Source organism: Melanostigma gelatinosum (assembly GCF_949748355.1).
Source record: "Melanostigma gelatinosum genome assembly, chromosome: 3".
In the NCBI taxonomy this organism is placed as follows: Eukaryota; Metazoa; Chordata; class Actinopteri; order Perciformes; family Zoarcidae; genus Melanostigma; species Melanostigma gelatinosum.
Window position 1 is genome coordinate 29440911 of NC_136636.1, and position 27017 is coordinate 29467927.

The window sequence follows — 27017 nt, forward strand, 5'->3', positions numbered from 1 at the left end:
AAGATTACAAATATGAAAAGTCATATCACACCTCTCCTGAAAGAGCTGAACATTTTGATATTTGAACAGTTTCTGTGGCTTAAAAAAATTCATCAGTGGTAATATTTGTAGTAGTATAAGTTGGAGTAGAAGTATTATTAGTAGAAGTATTAGTAGCATTAGAATAACTACTAGTAGTAGTAGTAGTGATATTTGTAGTAGTAGTAGAAGTTGTAGTTGTAGAAGTATTATTAGTAGTAGAAGTATGAGTAATCAGAAGAAGTAGTAGAAGACGTAGTATCAGTAGTCATAGGAATAGCTGTAGTATTGGTCGTAGTATTTAATATCACAGTAGTAGTAGTAGTAGTAGTAGTAACAGTAATAGTAATGGCAGTAGAAGATGTAGCAGTAGTAGTAGTACTAGTAGCAGTCGTACTAATAGCTGTAGTAGTATTACTACTTTTAGTAGCATGAATAGCAGTAGTAGTAGTAGCAGTTGTCGTATAACTAGGAGTGGTAGTAATAGCAGTAGTGGTAGTAATAATATTGATGGTAGTGTAGGGGACGACGTCAGGGTCACCAATGTAGGTCTATGGAGAGCCACTGCGGGTCCCGGGGGAGTTTATCCCCAAAGTCACAGACCCTTGGTCTGCAACCCAGCAGCGGGAAACGCTCCTGGAAAAAGCCAGGCTGTTTAAACCAGTGCCCACGTCGCAGCACGGCCTTCCGCAGTCATATGTTCCGTCCAGCCTCAGGTCAGCGGAGTATGTGTTTGTTCGCCAGGACGGCCACCGTGGACCCTTTCAACCCCCCTACGTCGGGCCGTTTCGGGTGCTGGAGACCGGAGACAAAACCTGCAAGGTCGACATGGGCGGCAAGCTGGAGTACGTGTCGGTTGACCGCCTTAAACCAGCACATCTGGACCTGGACCAACCTGTACGGTTGGCTGAACCCCCACGGCGGGGGCGGCCTCGTGCCCTCCCACCTCAGCACGACAGGACCCGGAGGCGGCCTTCAACGGTGGTTCTGCCTCCGGCCCCAGAGACACGGAGTCGGGCTGGTCGGTTGATCCGGGCCCCCAAACATTAATGGTTGGGACTAATCTCGGGAGTTGGTGAATTCTGGGAGGAGGCATGTAGGGGACGACCGAATTCACGGGGTCCCTTTAAGGAAAGGGGCGTAACCCTGGTGACAGAGGGGGTTAAAGGGTGACAGGAAGTGAATGTGTAAAATGTTTGTATGGATGGAAATAAACGGCCACATGGTGCAGCCAAAGGGAATACTCGACTCCTTGTTTGTTTCCACACACCTACAGTAGCATTAATAGCAGTAGCAGTAGTAGTAATAGTAGCAACAGCAAAAGTTATAGTATAAGTAGTAGTAGCAGTAGTAGTAATACTATATGAGCAGCAGCAGTAGTAGTTGTCGCAGTATTAGTAAGAGCATTCATTTTTTTAACATAAAAGCCTAATTTTGAGCTTGTTTAAATACAGTTAATCCATGGGGCTTTTATTTTCAAAGGGTGGTGCTGGGTGGGGGGAGAGGGGGAGAGGAGACATAATCATAATGTCTGACACACATAAACAGAGGTGATTAAATGCCTGGTTCCATCACAAGCATTTCAATTAGAATTCACTCTTTGGGGCTTTTATTTTGAAATGGGGTGTGTGTGTGTGTGTGGGGGGGTCCTCTAAAAGTATCTAAGACCTGAATGACTGTATGAGAGAGAGACACAGACAGGGAGAGAGGAAATAATTAGTGAGAGAGAGAAGAAAGAATTAGTGAGTGAGAGAGAGAGAGAGAGAGAGAAACACGCTGATAACTCTGGCAAACTTTCTCATTTGGAGATTATACTATGTTTTATCTTTTACAGCTTAGATGACTATTGTCCTGCTCTGCCATGTCTTTCCTCATCTCTCCCTCTTGTGTCGCGGTGTGAAAATGTCGCTCGAATCAGGAAACTTATCAGAATACTCATATCTGATTGGCCGAGCTGCAACACGTAACAGCTGCAACAAATCATGTGTGTGCGGCTTTTATTTATTTATAAAATGGGGTGGGTGTGTGTGTGTGTGTGGGGGGGGGTCCTCTAAAAGTCTCCAAGACCTGAAATGACTGTGTATATATGAGAGAGAGAGAGAGAGAGAGAGAGAGAGGAGTGCATGTGTGTCTGTGTGTCTGTGTGTTTATCAACATCACTAATTGGCTCTAATCGCAAACACCTGTGTGCCTGAAGCCATTTCATGGAGATAAAACAGGGAAACACCTCTCAAACAAATCATCAAAACTCCCATAACCGTAGCTCCTATTGCTCCGACATTAATAAGTGCGAGGAAGGACGAGTTGAAGAACAGATCCTATAAAAAATTGTGTCTGTAGTGTAAAAAATGTGGCTTAATTGGCGATCTAGAAATGGGGTACCGTGTTCTGTGGAAGATGTTTTTGAAGCAAAATTTAACATTGGTCTCTATGGAGCAGAAAGTTGGTTTTCCTCTCAATTAACGGCTTCTGTGTCAAATGTGTAAATCTGTGGGATTCCACAGTAATTTTTGTACGACAAGGACAAGATTAGCTACTCCTACATCCAGAAATGATGCATGAAGAGTGAAGATTGTGGACACAGTGGAAAAATACAAATGTTTTTTTCACAAGAATCTCAAGCTGCTCTTCACTCTAGCGGTGACATCACGCACTCTAAACTGCGCAATACACACCCATTATAAAGTCAGAAAAGGGCTGAAAAATCATAAAAGTTAAATTGCTGCAGTTCAAAAAGTTTAAAAGATATCAGAAAGCTGAATTATGCGGCAATAGTTCAGGGTTTTCTCAACATTTGAAAGTTGAAATGGTGTCTGTAGCTGAAAGTATGAGGAAGTTGAAGGATTTGAAAGTTGAAGAAGTTTAAGAGGATTTGAAAATCTTCTCCATAGAAACCCATTCAAAAAAAGTTGCTAAAAGCTTAATAATTCAAACAGTTTCAAGGTTAGAAATATGAAGAGATATAGCATCCCTCTGCTGAAAGAGCTGAACATTTTGATAGTTGAACGGTTTCTGTAGCTTAAAATATGAAGGAGAAGAAGAGTTTCAAACAAAGGGGGACGGAAGAAATAGTGGAACTAGAAAATGCATATCCTGCTGAAAATGCGTTGGAATGCGTTGTGAACAAATTGCTGAAAATTAAGAAATGGGAGACTATCTGTCTGAAAAATGTTGAAGCCCGAAAGCATTCAAACTGCACTGCTGAAAAACCTTCTAGTTGAAATGTCTAACCATGGTGTCTGTAGCTGAAAGTATGAGATTACAAATATGAAAAGTCAAAGCACCCCTCTCTTGAAAGAGCTGAACATTTTGATATTTGAACAATTTCTGAAGCTTAAACAAATTTCAGAAGTAGTGATATTTGTAGTAATAGTAGTAGAAGTTGTAGTTGAAGTATTATTAGTAGTAGAAGTATTAGTAGCATTAGAATAAGTAGTAGTAGTAGCAGTAGTGATATTTGTAATAGTAGTAGTAGAAGTTGTAGTTGTAGTAGAAGTATCATTAGTAGTAGAAGTATTAGTATTTAGAAGAAGTAGTAGCCTAGTATCAGTAGTAGTAGTAATAGCTGTAGTAGTGGTCGTAGTATTTAATATAACAGTAGTAGTAGTAGTAGTAGTAGCAAAAGTAATGGCAGTATTTGAAGTAGCAGTAGTAGTCGTACTAGTAGCAGTCGTACTAATAGCTGTAGTAGTATTAGTACTGGTAGTAGCATGAATCGCAGTAGTAGCAGTTGTAGTATAAGTAATAGTAGTAGTAGTAATAATATTGATGGTAGCAGTAATAACACTAGTAATAGTAGCAACAGCAAAAGTTGTAGTAGAAGTAGTAGCAGCAGTTGTAGTAGTAATACTAGAAATATTAGCAGCAGTAGTAGTTGTCGCAGTATTAGTGAGAGCATTCATTATTTCAACAAAAAAGCCAAATTTTGAGCTTAATGTTTATACAGTTAATCCATGGGGCTTTTATTTTGAAAGGGTGGGGCTGGGTGGGGGGGAGGGGGAGAGGAGACATAATCATCATGTTTGACACACATAAACAGAGGTTATTAAATGACAGGCTTCATCACAAGCAGTTCAGTTAGAATTCACTCTCTGGGGCTTTTATTTTGAAATGGGGTGTGGGTGTGGGGGAGAAGAGGAGAGGAGACAGAATCATAATGTTCGATAAACACAAACCGGTTATTAAATGACAGGCTCATCACAAGCATTTCAGTTAGGATTCATTCTGTGGGGCTTTTATTTTAAAATGGCGTGTGTGTGTGTGTGTGGGGGGGGGGGGGGGTGGAGGAGGGGGGAAAGACCTCTAAAGATCCCTAAGACCTGAAAGACTATGAGAGAGACACAGAGTGAGAGAGAGAGAGACCTCTAAAGATCCCTCAGACCTGAATGACTGTATGAGAGACACAGAGAGAGAGGGAGAGGAGTGTATGTGCGCGTGTGTCTGTGAGTCTGTGTGTTTATCAACATCACTAATTGGCTCAATCGCGAACACCTGTGTGTCTGAAGCCATTTGAAAATATTCTCCATAGAGATCCCATTGAAAATAAAAAGCTTAATAATTAAAAAAGTTTAAAGGTTAGAAATATGAAAAGTCATAGCACCCCTCTGGTGAAAGAGCTGAACATTTTAATAGTTGAACGGTTTCTGTAGCTTAAAATATGAAGGAGAAGAAGAGGTGTGACGGAAGAAATAGAAGTTGAATAAAGATTCGAAGAACAATAGTTGGAATGCTTAACAGCATTCCAACAATAAAGATTCGAAGAACAATAGTTGGAATGCTTAACAGCATTCCAACAATTATTCTTTCTGTGCGGCCCGGTACCAAATGATCCGCGGCCCAGTGGTTGGGGACCACTGACTTACATTGAGTAGCATATAAAATCAGCTCCAACACCACCGACTGCAACAACACAATGATGCTGCACCAGTGACAATAATCCAATAAATAATACAGTTGTTTGCCTGCTGAGTACTTTTACTTCTGGTTGTTTTATTTACGTAACATTTTGAGCAGCTATGTTTTGGTTCTACGGTTGGAACATGAATTCATTCCTTTCCATTCAAACTGTGATGTTTTGAAGGCATCTGTCCTCTCAACACTGCTGTCAGGTCACACATCAGTTCATCAGTGTGTAGCCTGACGCAGAGCACGATGAAGGATCCGATCTACATCTACCAAATATACAGAATCGAGCTTTGCTCTGATTTTGAATACACTTTAGATTTAACCTTTTAAAGATCGTTGTGTTTTGATATCATAGATGGGTCATTCCTACTATTCTGTGCCATTTCAGCCAGGTTTACTTAAACCAAAACATTTTAAATTTTCCATGATTTTTGTATTTCATTTGAAAGATGGCTTGTCAAACAATAAGAAAAATGTATTGGTCAAGCTCAGGATATGATGGTCTAATCATTTTGAAGAATTCTTTACATGTGAGTAAGACCAAATGTCCACCCTGTTACAGGACATTGACATATCTATTAATATGTGTTTTGAATACACAGATATTGTAATTATTACATTTTCTAAGAGTAAAAATGTCCCTTACTTTAGCCTTAAAATATATTTTGAACAGTATTTACAAACAAGCTTTAATTTGGAAAAAAACGTTGTTCTCTATTTTAAGGCACAATATAATTTCAACACTGTTACTGTGTGTCCAGCCTGTTACTGTGTGTCCACCTGTTACTGTGTCCACCCTGTTACTGTGTGTCCAGCCTGTTACTGTGTGTCCACCTGTTACTGTGTCCAGCCTGTTACTGTGTGTCCAGCCTGTTACTGTGTGTCCACCTGTTACTGTATGTCCACCTGTTACTGTGTGTCCAGCCTGTTACTGTGTCCAGCCTGTTACTGTGTGTCCAGCCTGTTACTGTGTGTCCAGCCTGTTACTGTGTGTCCAGCCTGTTACTGTGTGTCCACCTGTTACTGTGTGTCCAGCCTGTTACTGTGTCCAGCCTGTTACTGTGTGTCCAGCCTGTTACTGTGTGTCCACCTGTTACTGTGTGTCCACCCTGTTACTGTGTGTCCAGCCTGTTACTGTGTCCAGCCTGTTACTGTGTGTCCACCTGTTACTGTGTGTCCACCCTGTTACTGTGTGTCCAGCCTGTTACTGTGTCCACCCTGTTACTGTGTGTCCACCTGTTACTGTGTGTCCAGCCTGTTACTGTGTCCAGCCTGTTACTGTGTGTACAGCCTGTTACTGTGTGTCCACCTGTTACTGTGTGTCCAGCCTGTTACTGTGTCCACCCTGTTACTGTGTGTCCACCTGTTACTGTGTGTCCAGCCTGTTACTGTGTCCAGCCTGTTACTGTGTGTCCAGCCTGTTACTGTGTCCAGCCTGTTACTGTGTGTCCAGCCTGTTACTGTGTGTCCACCTGTTACTGTGTGTCCAGCCTGTTACTGTGTCCACCCTGTTACTGTGTGTCCAGCCTGTTACTGTGTGTCCACCTGTTACTGTGTCCACCCTGTTACTGTGTGTCCACCTGTTACTGTGTGTCCAGCCTGTTACTGTGTCCAGCCTGTTACTGTGTGTCCAGCCTGTTACTGTGTCCAGCCTGTTACTGTGTGTCCAGCCTGTTACTGTGTCCAGCCTGTTACTGTGTGTCCACCTGTTACTGTGTCCAGCCTGTTACTGTGTGTCCAGCCTGTTACTGTGTCCAGCCTGTTACTGTGTGTCCACCTGTTACTGTGTGTCCACCCTGTTACTGTGTGTCCACCCTGTTATTGTGTCCAGCCTGTTACTGTGTCCACCCTGTTACTGTGTGTCCACCCTGTTACTGTGTGTCCACCTGTTACTGTGTGTCCACCCTGTTACTGTGTGTCCAGCCTGTTACTGTGTGTCCACCTGTTACTGTGTGTCCAGCCTGTTACTGTGTCCACCCTGTTACTGTGTGTCCAGCCTGTTACTGTGTGTCCACCTGTTACTGTGTGTCCAGCCTGTTACTGTGTGTCCACATGTTACTGTGTGTCCAGCCTGTTACTGTGTGTCCACCCTGTTACTGTGTGTCCAGCCTGTTACTGTGTCCACCCTGTTACTGTGTGTCCACCTGTTACTGTGTGTCCACCTGTTACTGTGTCCACCTGTTACTGTGTGTCCAGCCTGTTACTGTGTGTCCACCTGTTACTGTGTGTCCACCTGTTACTGTGTCCACCTGTTACTGTGTGTCCAGCCTGTTACTGTGTGTCCAGCCTGTTACTGTGTGTCCACCCTGTTACCACACACACCACACACACACACACACCACACACACCACACACACCACACACACCACACACACACACACACACACCACACACACACCACACACACACCACACACACACACCACACACACACACACACACACACCACACACACCACACACACACACACACACCACACACACACCACACACACCACACACACCACACACACACCACACACACACACACCACACACACACACCACACACACCACACACACCACACACACACGCACACACACACACACACACCACACACACCACACACACACACACACCACACACACCCGCCTCTCTGCCAGCCCGCTGTAGCACGACAGCTGGTACGATAAAGCAGCACACCTCGTCCAGAGAGCAGCTGCACACCGGTGGAGTTCAGGATAGCATCAGTGTGTGTGTGTGTGTGTGTGTGTGTGTGTGTGTTTGGTGGATGTCCTTCAGCACTAAGGGCATTGGAGGGAGATGTAAAGAATGCTAATGAAGTAAATCACCGGAGTAAGGACTGACTTGGCCAGCCCTGGCATACATACACTGTATATGTGTGTGTGTGTGTGTGTGTGCTTTCTCATGCATTTGAACACACTGATGTTCTCTCTCTCAAGTCAAGTGAAGAGAGAGCAAGTGAGAAGTGGGCGAGCCAAGGTTAAGCACAGGAACACAGCGATGGGCTGTGCATTTTAATTAAAGCTTGAGCAAACACTCTGCAGTTCCCCTAAATGGCCCCTGTGATGGATGACAGGAACCAGTGTTTTCTATTTCTCTTCTCAAGAGCAACTTTTGTGCTCGAACACGAAAGGCAGGCCAACCAGAGTCCTTGCTCCTTTGAGCTTTATTGACTCCTGGCGCCGCACGCCGGGGAGAGTCACAGAGAAGATGAGTTACCTCGGTACACATCTCCAATGCATCTGCTCTCACTCTCACTGTGTGCATGTGCAGATGTGGGATTGTAGTGTATCAGTAACAACAATCTGTCCACCAAGACTCACCACTGTACAGCACAGGCAAGATGTTCACATTGCAACAATATTGGTACAAAGTCCACGGGACCCACAGCCGCTCCAAAGTTGCGTTACATCGCTCAAAGAGACGCACATTTTTCACTATTCTTGTGTATTCCCACAACTTTCGAAATATTTAAAATCTGTCAGGTTGTATTTCGGAGAAATGTGTAATTAAATGATGCAAATTACATGCAAAAGTTTGCAAATTGATGGAATTCATGATGTTTTACAATTGAACATTTCCCTCAAGCTGTGTCTGAAATCACCATCGATGACTGTGGATGATGCCCTCTTGGTCACAGTCTTAATACAGCGATAGAGGCTATAAAGTGAACTGTGGAGGGAAAATCTCCTCACGATGAAAGTGGAGCAGGCCAGCACACGTGGGCTGCAAGCTTTACAGTCACACGGTGCTAAAAACGTTACCGAAACTGGTTTACCGTCAAAAAGGATTTTAATCCTGCTGATGCAATTACAGTTACACAATGGAGTACATTACTCCTATGAAATATTACAATATTAGCCCCCTTTGGAAAAAACTCTCCCTGATCCCAGGAGACACGTCTTCCCCAGGATCCTAACTAACAGAAGAGAAAAACACTTCCTATTTCCGCCCACATATCCGTTCGCAACTCCTCCCTTTCCGTTTATCCCAATTTCTGTCTGCTAACTTCTCTGTGCACTTCTGTAAACGCCTGTCTTCATGACTCTCTTTCCCTGAGCAGCTAACACATTCAATGACGGTCAGTTATTGCTTAATCCCTCCTATGATAATCCTTCAGTATAAATGTTAAACTTCTTCCAACTTTGGCAAAAGCTTCATGTCTTTAGTCCTACTGTTAGCTACTAATCCTAAAACACCTTATGCTTATCTTAATTGTGCATTTCCAAAACACTTATGTTTATGACTAATTATGAATTATTAATTATGAATTATTAAACACTTTTATTATATCTACTGAACACACAGTTCTATGCTCAAATTTCTTACAGAAGGGGTAATGTAACTATGTAGTGCAGACACTTTACACTCAGTCTATACACTTAAACAACATTGTAAAATATACAAGCAAGCAAAGCAAAGGCCCTGTGACGCCCTATTGGAGATAAACCTTAGCTGAATTTCAGGAGCAGGGCCACACCTCCACGGGGCCACTCCCGGCCACACCCTACAAATACCCACGGCCACCATAGCTCAGCCTGCTACGCCTTTCGCACCCCACCCTCCCGCCCCTCTTTAAAACTACTCCCGGAAGGCCACCTGCCTCCACAGCCACTACTGTCCCACATGGACCGGGGGGGGGGTCTGCAAGGCCCGGGAGCCGCGCGGACCCTCAAACTAGCCTTTCCCCAAACCGCTTCGCTCAGGCTACCCTCCACCAACCATCCCTAAAACTCTCCAGCCGGCCAAATCGCCGAGGTGGGGCCCTAAGCTAGTGAATGAGCATATCATCTGTTACGTGATTGCATCATTATTTCTGCTGCATTTCATTATGTGTGAGCAGGACTTTAATGGAGCTGGTCACAGTGGAGCTTCCTTTACTGACTTCATATTCTCTTGGTCAGTTTCATTCATAACACTGCATCATCTTTGATAAACAGGTACAACTGTATGTATGTTAATCTGCAAGGACATGTAGTGGTGCAGTGGAGTAAGAAGTAGAAGCTGGCCCCTGGAAACGCACTGGAGTTGTATCACGAAGCATTTTATTTGTAAAATATCATTGATTTCTTCTTCCTACGAGCAGAAAGCTTGCCTTTATAAGGGCATCCTGCTTTAATGCTGCTCCGATGAGAACACTCCGCGGTGCTGTAAAGCGCTGGGCGGCAGCTGAGTCTGACCGGCGGCTCCTTCACTTCACTGGGGACTTGTAGTGGCAGCAATAACCCCAGAACCTGTGGCCTGCAGCCGGATGCTGCACGGCTCAACGAGCCTCTGTGGTGGTGCTGGAGGAAGAGCATTTTAATATGTCTGATGAAGGAGAATAAAAGGTGTCACTGTGTGGGAGTGTGTGTGTCTGTGTGGATGTGGGAGGGCTTTGCTGCTGACAGTGGGCATTGGAACGTGTCAGGTGCTGGAAGTTGGCACAGAATGATCGGAAAGAAATCTTGTTCATCTCATTTAAATTCAAACTGTTGTTAACGTGCTGTATTTTATTGAAATAAACTGCTTATTCTGCTGAAAGCATCAAAGAGCTGGTTGACGGGGCAGCCGCTGGTTTTGCCTCGAAGTCTTCTCGAAGTCACGCCAGCTCAGAGCCCATGTTTACACACGTAGAGCTTCAACACTTGGATGGTTCACAGAAAAGTCTTTTCTCTTCTGTCAAACTGTTTCAAATGTTTGTTGACTCATCCATCTCTCAGGGGCGTGTACAGAAAAACAATCATCCAATCAAGTGAGACTTTGGGCGACTAGCGAGCCACACTGGTACCATAACAGCGTGTGTGGGTAACTAACAGAGCATTCAACAGATAGGAAGAGATGTGTGTTTCATCAGCTCTGCTGCTTCATTTACAGTTTTTCTCGATTGCTAAGACACATTTCTTGAAACGGTCACCCATTCTCTCAAAACTGTAAACACAAAACCTCATCTTCAAGCACGATTTACAAAACCTCTGAATCCTCTTGCAAAATGAAACTTTCGCCTCAAAACAGTTTTACCTGTGCTCAAAATCAAACACTGCTCTCAAATCATAAACAAAGTGATCAAAATAATATACACTATCAAGCAGTCAGTAAACAATACACCAATGAATAGAAAACACATTGTTCAAAACATATAGTTCTCAGGGAGAAGTCGATTTTTTATCTCAAAACAAATGTCATATGAACGAACACATGTTCTATTGCAGTAGCTCAAAATTGATCAGAAATGACGACTGTGCTTTGCTCTTTGCAATTTCTTTTGTTCTTCCTCCTCCTTGTACCCCTATTTTTACAGTACTGTACCATGCATCTCACAAACGTGTCCTTTGTCTCTGTGATACTGTAATTCTTGTTCTTTGTTGATATGAACCTGCAACCAGTCAAAATCTATTGTTACTGTAACAAATAGAAAGCACCATGTTCAAGGCCATACAATTTGTTTGTTGTACACTGTCGATTCCCTGGAAGTGTGTGTTGTCTTGTATCACTCGTTCCTGGATTTCTCTGAGTCGTATTAAATGATCTTGAAGGAGCATGCCCACTGAGTGAATATAGCTCTCCTTCCACCTGCATGTGGCAGCCTTGCAGTTCTACAAAAAGTAGATGTGCAGTTACAAAAAATATTCATGCAGTACAATACATACAGTGATGAACTTTACAAATGTCTCTTGAAACAGCTGCATATAGTGTCATACAGTCAGTTTACAATTACAAAAATACAGTAGCATACTGTACCTGTTCTCTTCTCTGAATGTCCTTACTATGGTGGACACAGAAAATCGGCTCAATTGGGGTGCAGTCTAAGTCCTGCTTCCCTCATTGTCAGTCCGTGGACTACAACATGGTCTATGACTGTTGCTCGAATTTCATCAGATATTTCCACTCTTTGTCTTCCTCTTCCTATTCGTCCTCCTCTTCCTCTTTCTTGCCCTCCTCTTCCTCCTCGTCGCCCATCTCGCATACGCACTTGTCCTCGTCCTCTCACGTTGTTTCTTCTATCCATTCTCAGACTTTCTCCTTCCCACCTTCAACCACCTGTTTACTCTCTAAACTGGCTTATATTGGTTGTGTTACATCATTTGATACAAGTGAAATCCATTTTGAGTGATTGTGTTTAATCAATGACATGTGTTCTCTATTTGTATTTCATTGTTGCCACTTGTGTTTACCAGTATGGATGACATGTGCATTAGAGTGCAGAATGTGTTTTGAGACTGAGAATGTGTTTAGAGTTTTGCTGAAAAGTCTCAGTGAGATCTGCAAACTGTGTTTTACCATGTGAAATAGTTTAAGGTATTGACAACAGACTGCACAATTAGCTCAATGAGTTCAGGCAACTGAGAACTTTGTTCAGCCAATGGGCTTCAGTGGTTTAGCGATTGAGAAATACTGTATTGCCATCGTATGTTGAACATACAAGGAATTTGACATGACGGGAGGTGCGTAACATTGAACAACAATCAACAACGAGCAACAATGCAAAGTAGAACAAATTCAATTTACAGAAAATATAAAGCTCTGAAGCTCTGTCAGAGAGAATGTTGTGCTGTTAGACATAAAGATGTTTCATAGTTCCTCATAGCTTGTCCCGTCATCGTCTTCATCTGTGTGGTCTCTCCAATGTCCTCTCTGAACCTGATTCTATCTGGATCTGTTGGATAAGATGAACAAGCTTTCATCTTCTGACAATATAGATCTTGTGGTTATAACATGCAGCAGCTCTGCCTTCCTCTCGTTCGCTTCTTTTGAGAGCTGAGAAGTTAGTGAGACTGATGCAGCAATGTGAAAAGTCTGAAAACAAACTTCTAGCGCTCTACTCGCTGCTGATTCTCTTTGTTTGACCAGAGCTCTGTTGTAGCATTTTGTTATCATGCTAGTACATCTAGCATCAGCTAGATGTCTGTAGTGTTAACATGTGAACATGCAAACAGTAGATACAGTGTAGAGCATCAGCTAGATGTCTGTACCGTTAACATGTGAACATACAAACAGTAGATACAGTGTAGAGCATAAGCTAGATGTCTGTAGTGTTAACATGTGAACATACAAACAGTAGATACAGTGTAGAGCATCAGCTAGATGTCTGTACCGTTAACATGTGAACATGCAAACAGTAGATACAGTGTAGAGCATCAGCTAGATGTCTGTAGTGTTAACATGTGAACATGCAAACAGTAGATACAGTGTAGAGCATCAGCTAGATGTCTGTACTGTTAACATGTGAACATGCAAACAGTAGATACAGTGTAGAGCATCAGCTAGATGTCTGTACTGTTAACATGTGAACATGCAAACAGTAGATACAGTGTAGAGCATCAGCTAGATGTCTGTACTGTTAACATGTGAACATGCAAACAGTAGATACAGTGTAGAGCATCAGCTAGATGTCTGTACTGTTAACATGTGAACATGCAAACAGTAGATACAGTGTAGAGCATCAGCTAGATGTCTGTAGTGTTAACATGTGAACATGCAAACAGTAGATACAGTGTAGAGCATCAGCTAGATGTCTGTAGTGTTAACATGTGAACATGCAAACAGTAGATACAGTGTAGAGCATCAGCTAGATGTCTGTAGTGTTAACATGTGAACATGCAAACAGTAGATGCAGTGTAGAGCATCAGCTAGATGGCTGTAGTGTTAACATGTGAACATGCAAACAGTAGATACAGTGTAGAGCATCAGCTAGATGTCTGTAGTGTTAACATGTGAACATGCAAACAGTAGATACAGTGTAGAGCATCAGCTAGATGTCTGTACCGTTAACATGTGAACATGCAAACAGTAGATACAGTGTAGAGCATCAGCTAGATGTCTGTAGTGTTAACATGTGAACATGCAAACAGTAGATACAGTGTAGAGCATCAGCTAGATGTCTGTAGTGTTAACATGTGAACATGCAAACAGTAGATACAGTGTAGAGCATCAGCTAGATGTCTGTACCGTTAACATGTGAACATGCAAACAGTAGATACAGTGTAGAGCATCAGCTAGATGTCTGTAGTGTTAACATGTGAACATGCAAACAGTAGATACAGTGTAGAGCATCAGCTAGATGTCTGTACTGTTAACATGTGAACATGCAAACAGTAGATACAGTGTAGAGCATCAGCTAGATGTCTGTAGTGTTAACATGTGAACATGCAAACAGTAGATACAGTGTAGAGCATCAGCTAGATGTCTGTACTGTTAACATGTGAACATGCAAACAGTAGATACAGTGTAGAGCATCAGCTAGATGTCTGTACTGTTAACATGTGAACATGCAAACAGTAGATACAGTGTAGAGCATCAGCTAGATGTCTGTAGTGTTAACATGTGAACATGCAAACAGTAGATACAGTGTAGAGCATCAGCTAGATGTCTGTAGTGTTAACATGTGAACATGCAAACAGTAGATACAGTGTAGAGCATCAGCTAGATGTCTGTAGTGTTAACATGTGAACATGCAAACAGTAGATACAGTGTAGAGCATCAGCTAGATGTCTGTACTGTTAACATGTGAACATGCAAACAGTAGATACAGTGTAGAGCATCAGCTAGATGTCTGTACTGTTAACATGTGAACATGCAAACAGTAGATACAGTGTAGAGCATCAGCTAGATGTCTGTAGTGTTAACATGTGAACATGCAACAGTAGATACAGTGTAGAGCATCAGCTAGATGTCTGTAGTGTTAACATGTGAACATGCAAACAGTAGATACAGTGTAGAGCATCAGCTAGATGTCTGTACTGTTAACATGTGAACATGCAAACAGTAGATACAGTGTAGAGCATCAGCTAGATGTCTGTACCGTTAACATGTGAACATGCAAACAGTAGATACAGTGTAGAGCATCAGCTAGATGTCTGTAGTGTTAACATGTGAACATGCAAACAGTAGATACAGTGTAGAGCATCAGCTAGATGTCTGTACCGTTAACATGTGAACATGCAAACAGTAGATACAGTGTAGAGCATCAGCTAGATGTCTGTAGTGTTAACATGTGAACATGCAAACAGTAGATACAGTGTAGAGCATCAGCTAGATGTCTGTACCGTTAACATGTGAACATGCAAACAGTAGATACAGTGTAGAGCATCAGCTAGATGTCTGTAGTGTTAACATGTGAACATGCAAACAGTAGATACAGTGTAGAGCATCAGCTAGATGTCTGTAGTGTTAACATGTGAACATGCAAACAGTAGATACAGTGTAGAGCATCAGCTAGATGTCTGTACCGTTAACATGTGAACATGCAAACAGTAGATACAGTGTAGACTCTACACTGTATCTGCTGTTTGTAGAGCACCTCTCAATGAGATTCTGCTCACCTTAATGGGGCATCAGCTCCGGGTAAACAAAGCATTTGGGTTGGCCGTCATCTATTCAGGCAAAGTAACGTGTTCCTTTCTCATTGTAGTCTGTAAAGAGAAGGGTTTGAGTCATCGCTGGAGAAGAGCCCGGGTCGACTCTTGTCCGTCAAATCACTTTGTTTTTCAGCTGTTTCATTGTACACAGAGTAAAGCGAAGCATGCTGCTGATATGGGAGTTTAGTGTGGGGCAGCTGAACTAACCTTAGTGGAGGGCAATGTTCCCTCTAATTTTTCATGTGTCTGGGCATACACACAAGCTCCCTGAGCACACTGAGGACCACTGTGAGCAACATCAGATGTGCACGCTGTGGCCACACACCAGTATCACACCTGTTCAAAACCTTGGATCATAGCAAGTTACATGGCTTATTAAAAGAATCAAATTACAGCAGCAATTTTCACTAGTTTACTTTTAATATAAGTGATTTGACAAACTTTAAAGGAAAAAGACAAAAATCTTGTTGTTCATGAGATGTGTAGTATGTTTTATGTGAGAGTCCTGCTTTGGCCATGGGAAGAGTCTTGCTTTGGCCTGTGTGAGGTCCTGTTGTGGCCTGTGTGAGGGTCCTGTTCTGGAAGAAATGATACATATACACCTTTCAGACATAACATTTTGTTCACATTAAAACATTCACATTTTGCACAATGACGTGTGCTGTAGCTTGTGATACAGTGTAAATTCCTGTAACTCTGTCTGTAAAATATGTAATTACTCAGTTTTTTATTATCATTTCTACTACCCATAAATGATCTAGTAGTAACATAATTTAATGATTAATATCCATAAGTAAAGAATCTTAATAAATGTCACTAGAATATGCACAAATCTGACTTAAATTTTATCTTATTTTTCACGTCTGTCCTTCTCACTTCTCCAATGGTTGTACACTTTGTCCAGGTTGATGGCTTCGTCTGCTTCTTGCTTTGACTTTATGCGCATCAGCTGGTCCAAATGTGCCACTTCAAGACGATTTCTGGATGCTGTTTTGATACGATTCATTAAACTGAATCCTCTTTCACAATCTGCACTGGAAGCTTGAAATGTAGCACAAATATCCACAAGCTGTGAGATCTCCTTTAGCTCCTCACATCTAAGTGCTGCAGCAACCATATCTGAGAATGTGCTGATTGACCCCTGTTTAAGTTTTTGCTTCATTATGTACTTGAATTCAGCATATTGACTGTTAATGGCCTCCATAGACTGTGGGTGGTGGAGAATGGCCTCATACTTCTTTGCCAGTGTGGCAATGTCTGCTGATCCATAGTCAAAACTGATGTCTGAGCTCAGTGCTTCAATGTCAAATGCAGGCCACTCCTTTAATTTAGCCTCTGGAAAACGAGCATCCATGTGATCACAGAGCTTACTAATGAAAAGAGTAATCTCACCAGTATTTCTGCCATCAGCTGATGAGGTCCCCATTGCCTCTTTGACACGGTCACTCCACTGTACATCCTTCCGCTTCAAGTATTGGGAACGCAACTTCTCAATCTTTGCTCTGGCAAAGCAATGTCCTTCCATCACAGTCAGGTTGCGTTTTTGCAAAGTGAGGCAGAGTTGTGCTAGCTCACCCAAAACATCTCCCAGAGCAGTGACAGTAACCTTGAACTTTGAATCACTCAGCTTTTTGTAGCAGTACTTTGCCACTGGATCTCCGTTATCACTGGATTCTCTCTTGCAGTATTCTTCAAGCACAGTGTAGTTCCTCAGAACAGCATTGACAGCTTGGTGCCGCGACAGCCATCGCACTTCGTTCAGAGGCCTGAATGACAGTGTATCTTCATCAAGAATCTTTGCTAGGTCCTCCATTTTGCCCCTCTTCACAGTGGACCGAGAGAAAGTGGAATACACAGTTCTAAGAAGAGTTTCCACATCTCGCATCATAGGTACATTTTTCCAGGCATCATCAATGCCCAAGTCCTCTCTATGGGCCACACAATGTTGTTCGGTTAGGTGTGGTATTTGGCGCTTTAACAAAGCCGCGACTCCGTTGTGTTTTCCTAGCATTACTGTGGCACCATCGGAGGTCAGCATCACCATTCTCTGCAGGTCCAGTCCATGTTTGGAGTAAAACTGAGTTATTGCCTGCACAATATCCCGAGCAGTGCATGCTGTCAGCTGGATGATGCCACCAAACACAGTTTTATAGTTAACATAATTTTCCTTCCTGTATTTAATATATAGGACTAGCATTTTGTGTACTGATATGTCTGTGCTCTCATCTACTATCAGGGTATGCCAGGGTGCATTTTTAACACTGCACATAGTCTCATTCTGCACTATCTCATTGATTGAGTTCACAAATTCAAAGGCATAGTTTTTGCTTCGCCAGCTTTCTGGTATACTCACATACTTTGCCATGTGATCGTGGATTTGTTGAACTGACAGTATTGATGCATTCATTTTGATGGCTAGTAAAATGTTGTCAATGACAACTTTAACTTGCTTGGGGTCAGATTTTGTTTTGTGTGACAGCTCGTTCCTTTTCTCTCTGTCTTTTGCGTTTTCCTGCAATAATGTACCAATCCCCTGTCCCATCTTGAGTCTTCGTACAATTCCAACAGCTTTCAAATGACTTTTCTGCTGAATGTGACGCTTGAGGTAGTCCAACTTCCATTCAGTCCACATTTTTCCCTCGGAAAACTCATTTGCTACTTTAGCTTCGCTGCATGTTTTGCAGAGTAGACCCTTCTCACTCGAAAAAGAAAAAATCTCACCCAGTTTCACCGCTTGTTCTTCTATTAGAACATACTCCGACAGCCATTCCATCTTAAAAGAACCACATTTCTTTTTTCCAATGGCTTGGTGAGTGGATGTGTCGCTGCCCGTTCGTTTCGCCATGATAAGGGGTTAGCATTTGCGTCTCGTAACTCCGCCGCACTGTTGTTAGCTAGCTACTAAATGAACATCATGCTGTATTGAAGAAGACTTGGAACTAGAGATTGAGACATAAACTCATGTTTACAATGTTTACTGAGGTAAGCATGTAGGTTTAGATCTATGCAGCTAAAGCCAGTGAAGCGATACGTTGGCGTGGAACTGCAGCTTCAGATTCAGCACACAGTTCGATTTCTCACTGGTCCTTCCTGCCTATTCTAGAAACACGTGCTGATTGCTAGTTTCACGGTGATCTATTCTGTCTTTGTCTACAATTTACAGTTTGGAACACATGTTGGGAGTTTGGAAAGGAAGCAAATGAAGTTCGAGTGTAAATGTCAGTTGTGACCTGAAGTATTCTCCGTGGATATTTTCCAGACTTAAATTCGATACATTGTTTCACCTTTACCAAGATGATATAAGATACAAAATATATAATTTGAGGACCTAATAACACAGTAAATAACCTGCTAAGATGGAGATAGGGGTACTGAAACTACTGCAGAGCAATTTGTGAAAGCTGTAGCCGTCATGACATGATTGAAGGACAATGCACTCAGAAGCTTTGGAGAGGTCAGGTGAGGGGGGGGGGGCAGGTTACTGAAGGCAGGAGCAACAGTCAAATTGAAAAAGCACTGAGTGAAAGACAACAAAGAGAAAGAGGGAAGGGAGAGAAGATGTGTTTGGCGAGGATGGAGGGGGTTAGGGCGGGGTCTGGGCATAATTACATTTTCTGTTCTGAGCAGTATTGGGAATCAATAATGTAATTCATAGAAAAGCCATGGAGCTGCCCCTCATTGGCATTCACAGACATGAGCCACGCTTACATCCCGAATAATTAAAACAAGGAGAGAGGGGGGGGGGGGGGGGTTTACATCTCCTCCACAATGCCTTAAACAATGCTGGAGACTTCCATCACAACATGACTGATGTCAGGACATGTCCATACATATGAAGACAGCTAGGTCTGTCCCTACTGACACACACACACACACACACACACACACACACACACACACACACACACACACACACACACACACACACACACACACACACATCCCTGTGTTCTCATAATCACAGCTGGTCATTGTGGGGTCACATGTGAAATGTCAGCTCCTCCTCCAGAAGCTTCCACCATGTGTTTATAGTGGTTTATAGTAGATTCCTCCCTATGTGACTGACAAAGTGGAACTAAAACACACGCCGGCCCTTTAAGAGGATTTGATTATAATTCTAATTCATGGCTGAATATTTAGTTGATTTCTACAACATGAGATTTCAGAACAAGATCTGTCCGAGTGAGACTTGGAGAGAAGAGTCAAAGGTTTTTATTTCTCAGTCGGGTTCTTTCCATCATGTTGTCAGACACTTCTGAGCCTGTCAGTGGCAGAAACAAGCTTAGTGGACGTACATTGACGGTAGTATTCTGGTTAATACTGGACCAATTTCAGAAACTCTTCTCCCCATTATTCATTGAGACACAGATGCACGGCTAGATTGGGTCCAGGTGAAGACCAGAGTTACTGATGCAGCTGGGTAGATGCACTCAGTGGTTGTTGTGCTCTTAGGTGTTGTTGAGTTTACTTCAGTGGCATAGTCGAACAAAATGTGCTTTTTTCAATGGCTGGTTGGAATGATACACTTGGCAGTTATCCATGTTTCTTTATCCATTGGGCTTCTCTGCAGTGATGTTACTGAGTTACAAGGCAACGCAAGTTTATTTGTTTCGCACATTTCAACAACAAGGTAATTCAAAGTGCTTCACATAAAACCATTAAAAGCATCAAAACATAAGGCAAAAGAAAAGGAGATTGAAAAACAGTTAAGAACATTCATTGAAACAATAAAAACAGTAAAACATTAAAAAAACAGTGTAAGAAATAAAATACAGTAGTAAAATGCAGAAATGCAGGAAATTGAGGATCTAAGCAATGACTTATGTGGGTTAGAACCCAAGTTGTGATGAACCAGAGCGTTCCTATGCATCGTGGGGGGGGGCAGTTACTTAAGGACTGTGGTGAAGTATAATACTTCACTTGTATGTTTCCAAGTGATGCATCGCGCCTTTCTGTATAATGAGTACTTTTACAGTTTCCACTTAAAGTATATTTCAATGGTAATATTTTTATACTTATTCACTGTAGGCCTGCAGCAGAATATTTCTACACGGTGCTCCTTCTACTTAAGAATCTCTTAAGTGCATCTAGTCATTACATTATTTTGGGTAGAATAAAATACAACCAACACAACATTTATGAGCAACCTCCACAGGACAGATGACGGTGGTATGATTGACAGATGAGATGGTATGATACCTTAGTCCAAACATGGTCACTTCAGACCCAATTTCCTGGAGTATTTTCCATCAACAGATAATATAATATAGCATTTTTTTCGGGTGCTTCATTAAATAAATGCTCTGATGAATAACCACATGAAGCCCTTTATGTATAGCCCTGCTCATCACTCTTGCCAAATAATTCCCAAAACTTTCACGCTCAAAGTCAAATGTAAAAAAAATAAAGATTAAATGAAAGAAGAAGGAGAATTGATCTTTGGACTTGTACTGTGTTCTGACTGAGGCTTGTAAGAAATGCTATGAATGCAAAGTTCAAGGTGGCGTTCATCAGATCAGGACTTAAAGAAGCTCCATCATTTCTTGTTGGCCTGATTGTTGTCCTCTAAAAGATTTGAAAAGGCCAAATCCCGGAGCACGGTGCAGCCATTAGGAGAGACGCTGTCAGAGCTCCTGTCCTCCATCTAAAGAAGCCAAGCGTTCCGTCTCTGCCTTTCCTGTAGCAGGGATCAAGAAGGTCTCTCTGCCTGAGAGGAGCGATTTAAAGCTCCACACATGGAACCGGCAGAGGGCTCCTTGATTGTTCCATGACAACATTCTGCTGTGCTGTAATATGAGCGTGAGAAGGGATTTTATGTCCTTAAATGGTGTGAACGTTAAGACATTCACTAGTATCTGATGTGTTTGAGTGTAACTATGGGATGATGTGAACATTTCACAAAATGTCATGATTATATCGCCCAAAAGGATATTTTACCGATAATCATCAAAACCTCTTAAAATGGCACTTTAACATACTAATCACTCTACATTACATTTAGCTAAGAAACACACATTTGTATTGCTTCACCAATAAGATGCACACATTTCCTCAATGAAACACAAACAAACATCTCAAATAAGGAGATCATAAATCATAAGGTACGGCTAGATTCTTTTCACTTCTCTACCGTGATAGCAGCTCTTTCAAGTCACGCGTATAGCTATTAGCTATTAACTATTAGCTATTAGCTATTAGCTATTAACTATTAACTATTAGCTATTAACTATTAGCTATTAACTATTAACTGTACGCTATTAACTATTAGCTATCAACTATTAACTATCAGCTATTAGCGATTAACTATTAGCTATTAGCTATTAGCTATTAGCTATTAACTATTAGCTATTAACTATTAGCTATTAACTATTAACTGTTAGCCATTAACTATTAACTGTACGCTATTAACTATTAGCTATCAACTATTAACTATCAGCTATTAGCGATTAACTATTAACTATTAGCTGTTAGCGATTAACTATTAACTATTAGCTATTAGCTATTCGCTATTAGATATTAACTATTAACTATTAGCTATTACCTATTAGCTATTAACTATTAGCTATTCGCTATTAACTATTAGCTATTAGCTGTTAACTATTAGCTATTCGCTATTCGCTATTAACCATTAACTATTAGCTATTAACTATTAACTATTAGCTATTAACTATTAACTATTATCTATTAGCTATTAACTATTAACTATGAGCTATGAGCTATTCACTATTCGCTATTAACTGTTAACTGTTAACTATTAACTATTAACTATTAGCTATTAACTATTAACTATTATCTATAAGCTATTAACTATTAACTATGAGCTATTCGCTATTCGCTATTCGCTATTAGCTATTAACTGTTAACTATTAACTATTAGCTATGAGCTATTAGCTATTAACGATTGGCTATTGACTATTAGCTATTAACTATTAACTATTCGCTATTCGCTGTGAACTATTAGCTGTTAGCTATTAGCTATTAACTGTTAACTATTAACTATTAGCTATGAGCTATTAGCTATTAACGATTGGCTATTGACTATTAGCTATTAACTATTAACTATTCGCTATTCGCTGTGAACTATTAGCTGTTAGCTATTAGCTATTAACTATTAACTATTAGCTATTAGCTATTAACTATTAACTATTAGCTGTTAACTATTATTTCACCAGGATCCTATTGTGAGTGGTTATTTTCTTGTTTCACCGCAATTGCCGATTATATCATCGTCCCCACCCTCAGTGCAACCTTACATACCTAATGAAGCTTGATTGTTTTCCATCATCAGCTTTTATTTTGAAGTATTTTTCAATAAAAGGGACCTGATCAGAAAAACATTCTGTTACAGCTTTTATAGAACTTGTTACTGGAAACATTATCGCACCTTTCTACTCATCATATGTCCCCAGGACTCTACCTGCTCATTCATTTGCAGAAATAGCAGAAAAAACGAAGCCGGGAAACCGGGAAACATGACGCGGTTTGGTTGACTTGATCATCAGACTGAATCAGTTTTTCTTTGTTTTTAAGTATTTAAATCTATGATAGAAAGTAGAATCATGAACTTTGACCAAGTGAATATTACAATAGTAAACCCCAGCATTATGTCAACATTGATTGATTTATTGTGATTGTGATATTTACAATTAAAAGGCAAAAATGTACAAACTCATTTTGTCTGTGGACGTCCTCTTAGCCAGATTCACTTTTTGGGGCCCCGGGTCAGAGTTGTTCAGTTGGGGCCCTTATTGAGCACCCACTTCCCCTCTTTGTGAGTTGTGTATGTACGATAGTGTTCGGCCTTTACGTTCCCAGCTCAAACAACAGACTCACTCTCGACCCCGAGATGAACAGGCTGGATTAAAACAAAGTGGCCCCAGACTTTCTTAATAATTAATAAGGGCTTAAGATAGGGCCTTCTACATTCGATTATATACTATTTATTTGGTGTAGAATATCTTTAAAAATTGCAATACATATATTTACAAATACTGATAGACATGCGGTGAACTCAGGACTTTCTGCAGTCCCTTGGGGTCTGGGGTCTTGGGCCCTGTTGGTAATCAGACCGTAGGAACAGTTTCAGCATCATTCTTCAGACCAAAGGCCCTCGGGCCACAAGAACAAACTCATTTAATCATCCCACTCACTAAGCAAATGCTCATATGGATACATATGACATTATGAAAACATCATGCATCATTCTTTGACTGCAGAGGATGTACCTACATTCAGCTACTCAGAGAACTGTCTGAAGGAGACGCTGTACGTGCCATCTTACAATGTTACACATACTGTATGAAAGCACAGCAGCCCAAAGCTAACATTCATTTGCGTCTGATGGTGTTTTCCTAAATGATCTAATATGTAATAAAAAACAATATGTATTTTACTGATGCCACTCAATCATTTTGCTCAGAGGACTGAGGTTGTCCTTAAATGTTGCGCATCAGACGGGTCTGTTTTCTAGACAGTTCGGTTCCTCAGCGTAGTTATTCTTTTTGCTGACCTTTGTTCCTACTGTGACTGTTATTATGAGGCAACTTGCGTGGTGAGGCAGCTAAGGACACAGTTGGCTGTCATCCTGCCCAGTAGGTGTGGAGGCATGGCTGCAGAGTGCTGCTGTTTGTGCTAACCCCCCCTGTCTGTGTCTCCTCCCCCCCACAGCGCTGACAGGAAGCCAAGCCGAGTCCCAAGCCCCTATCCAAGGCCTTCACAGAGCCACGGCCGACGGGATACGATTCCGGAGAGCCGCCACCGAGGAGACCTACTGGGCCTACTCAGGTGTGTGTACGTCTTTCCTGCGAGGAGATTGTGGTGGTGTTCACTATGGAACATTCGGAAAGCCTGAAACTTTTACTGGTTAAAAGGTAGAAAATGACAAGGAAAGTTGGTAATTATTAGAAATTATTTTTAATATTTTGATATTTGTCTTTTTCCCAGAAAGCTGAGATAGTGAGACAGCAGGACAGTGTTCGGATCAGATTGGAAGGTTAGATTGTTTTAGATGGAAAGCTGTAGGAAGGTTTGGAACTACTGAATGCACATCTGGTCACATCTGATTATATATGGTGCACACAGCAGAGAAACAGCAATCTAACACTTTATAATAACTACACACTATGAAGCATTAGCTAAGTATGAGTAAACACTTAATTCATCATTTATATAGCATTGTTCCTACATTAATAATTCATTAGTATGCAGTTCATAACACCAGTTATAAATGTTTTATTCTTGATTCATAAGCTCGTCTATCATGTGCTTCATTATTGTGTTTTCATACTTTATAAATGATGGATTCACCATTTGTAAATGAAGTATTATATATATTTCAAACCAATTATTAAGGAGTTGTAGATGATCACTAATATCATTTATAAAGTGTTAGTAAATTATTAATAACTTATTTAGATGTACATTATTCATGCATTTATATATATAATGATTTATGGTTAGGGACTATGTTATATATAAAGCATAACCATAACCATAAATCAATATATATATATAAATATATATAGGATTCCTGTGCAATGTTTCTGATGTCCATAAAGAATGGAGTGTCTCCGGAGTGGAGGTTAAAAACATCAGTCCAGGAAACCACACACCAACGAAGAAGAGTTTACTGATGTCGTTTGTGCAAAAATGAAAAGAAGCTGCTCAAACAGATGCATTTCAGCCAAGTGATTATCATCAGTTGATCAAAGAAACGGGGTCCCCAGGGGCCCACAAACCATCATCCAGTGGTAGAGGGACCACAACCATGTCATATTGGCACAGTCATGTGGTTTATACGGTATTCATGAATACAGGCAGACATTAGGTTCCGTCATTGAGGCCACAGGAATAGAACATTTTAAGTTACAACAACAACAACAACAACAACAACATCTACATCTCGTCTAAAATAGCCGTCTTTCCACATCTGCACTCTTCTAGATTGATGAGTCTGTTTGGTTGCTACAAGAGACGTAGCGATGGCTTCTTGAGATTGCATTCTCTGCTTGTTTCTGTCCACAACTGCAGTGGGCAGGGTTAGGACATTAAAAAGAATAATAATTGATTGTCAAGGTAGACCGAGATGTCCCTAACGCATGATAACCCTTCCAGGGGTTAGATTCTGAAAACAATGCTGCAGAGGAACATATGAGAGAACGTTAATGCTGCTAATGCAAACGCAACACTTCCTCCATGTTCACCTGTCATACGCACCACTCTGCTGCTCTCTACACTTCATAATAACCATCAATAACAAACCGTTAATTGATACTTAATTCAACTTGAGTTAGTAGTTATGTTAGTTATAATAATAACAACGTATGTGTTCATTTATTAGTTTGTCTAATATGAATTAGTTAATGTTGTATCACAGCTTAAGACGATAATTACATTGTGATTACATGATTTATGAACAGTTTATTGTTGCACACATTATATACTATACTTCGTATTTGTTAATGGCGACTAAATGATTTGTAGGCCTCAAGAAATAGCTTGTTAAACATCTATAAACGTTATTAACTATCTAGCTAGATAATGTTCATTGATGCTTTACAAAGTATTTATTAACCATTCTACAATGTGTTATATTCAACAGTTGTAACTTTATTCATTGCATCCAAATAATGGTTATAGATGGTTAACAAAGCAATTATTAAGCATTAACAAACATGTAATATAATATTTAAAATGTTATAATGTGTGCAACAGCAATGCACTGTTAAATATACACAACACAATTAAAGAATCACTAATAACTACGAAGCAATATTATGTATTATGTCATTGTTTACTAATGTTTGACTCGGGTTTAATGAACTAAGAATTTACTATTGAATTAATGATGTTATTATGACCACTATACCAGTCTGCCCTTTCATCACAGTCCTCTTCCACTAGTTAAGGACAGTGCTATACTGCCAATGGAACTCAACATCCTTGCATCACATTTAATCATCTTTCCTTGGAGGCTTTTAATGTGAAACAGCTGCAGGAAGTGAAGTTGTATTGACAGTAGCACACTGTGACAGCGAATGAAAGAACAGAAGTATAAATAATTGGAGCGAGTGAATGACCAGCCTTTGCTTTACTGTAGCAGCCCTCGCTGTTATTACAGACTCTGGCTGTGCTGTGAGAATACACAGAGCTCTGCAGCCTCTTGGTTCAGGCTTTAGGGTTAGGTGTGACAGATCTCAGTGAGTGGAGGGCTTCACAGGTACAGTAAGCCTGGGTTAAGACTGAGTTGTGTGATTTAGAGCGTGCTGTACTGTATGTCTGTGTGTGTTTTAGAGTATGTGCCACTGTCAATGCGATATGTTTGCCTTCCTCCTTGTCTCTCTGTCTCTGTTCTTCCTCTCTCAGCCGCTCTCCTCAGCGCTGCTCTGGCCTGGAGGCATCTCTGGGCTTTTATTTTATTTTACCAGCGCTTCAGAAAAGAAAGAAGCCACTTCTGCTGTCCCTTTAGAGCCTCTAGTTTTTCAGAGGGGCAGCATTAATCTTTTACCGTGCAAGCGACGCAAGCCCAGGGCCACAAGTGATCTTTTAGTTTATTTAGTTCAATACTTCTGCTCGCTCTTCTTACCCTAATTGGTGGCCCGTCATGCTTGCGAGAGCGCGGAGCTTGTGGGTAGAAACAGAGCCGGTGACAGGTTCCCTTCGTGTTCCTGCTGCTGATGCTCAGATCTACCGATGCTCTCCTGCTGTCCCCTCGCACACGTCTGATCGCAGCTCTTACATAAGATGCTGATGTAATG

At 41.2% G+C, this 27017-nt stretch overlaps 1 protein-coding gene across 1 annotated transcript in view; it reads left to right on the forward strand.

The window, feature by feature from the left end:
* The window catches only part of LOC306775047 (receptor-type tyrosine-protein phosphatase gamma-like), a gene marked incomplete at both ends in the record, with an annotated part of 879186 nt that overhangs the window by 96790 nt on the left and 755379 nt on the right, over positions 1–27017 (forward strand). The window contains one exon of the mRNA XM_079265258.1: positions 23929–24045. Within this exon, the coding sequence (XP_079121384.1) occupies positions 23929–24045 (117 nt within the window). The remainder of the gene's footprint in view (positions 1–23928; positions 24046–27017) is intronic.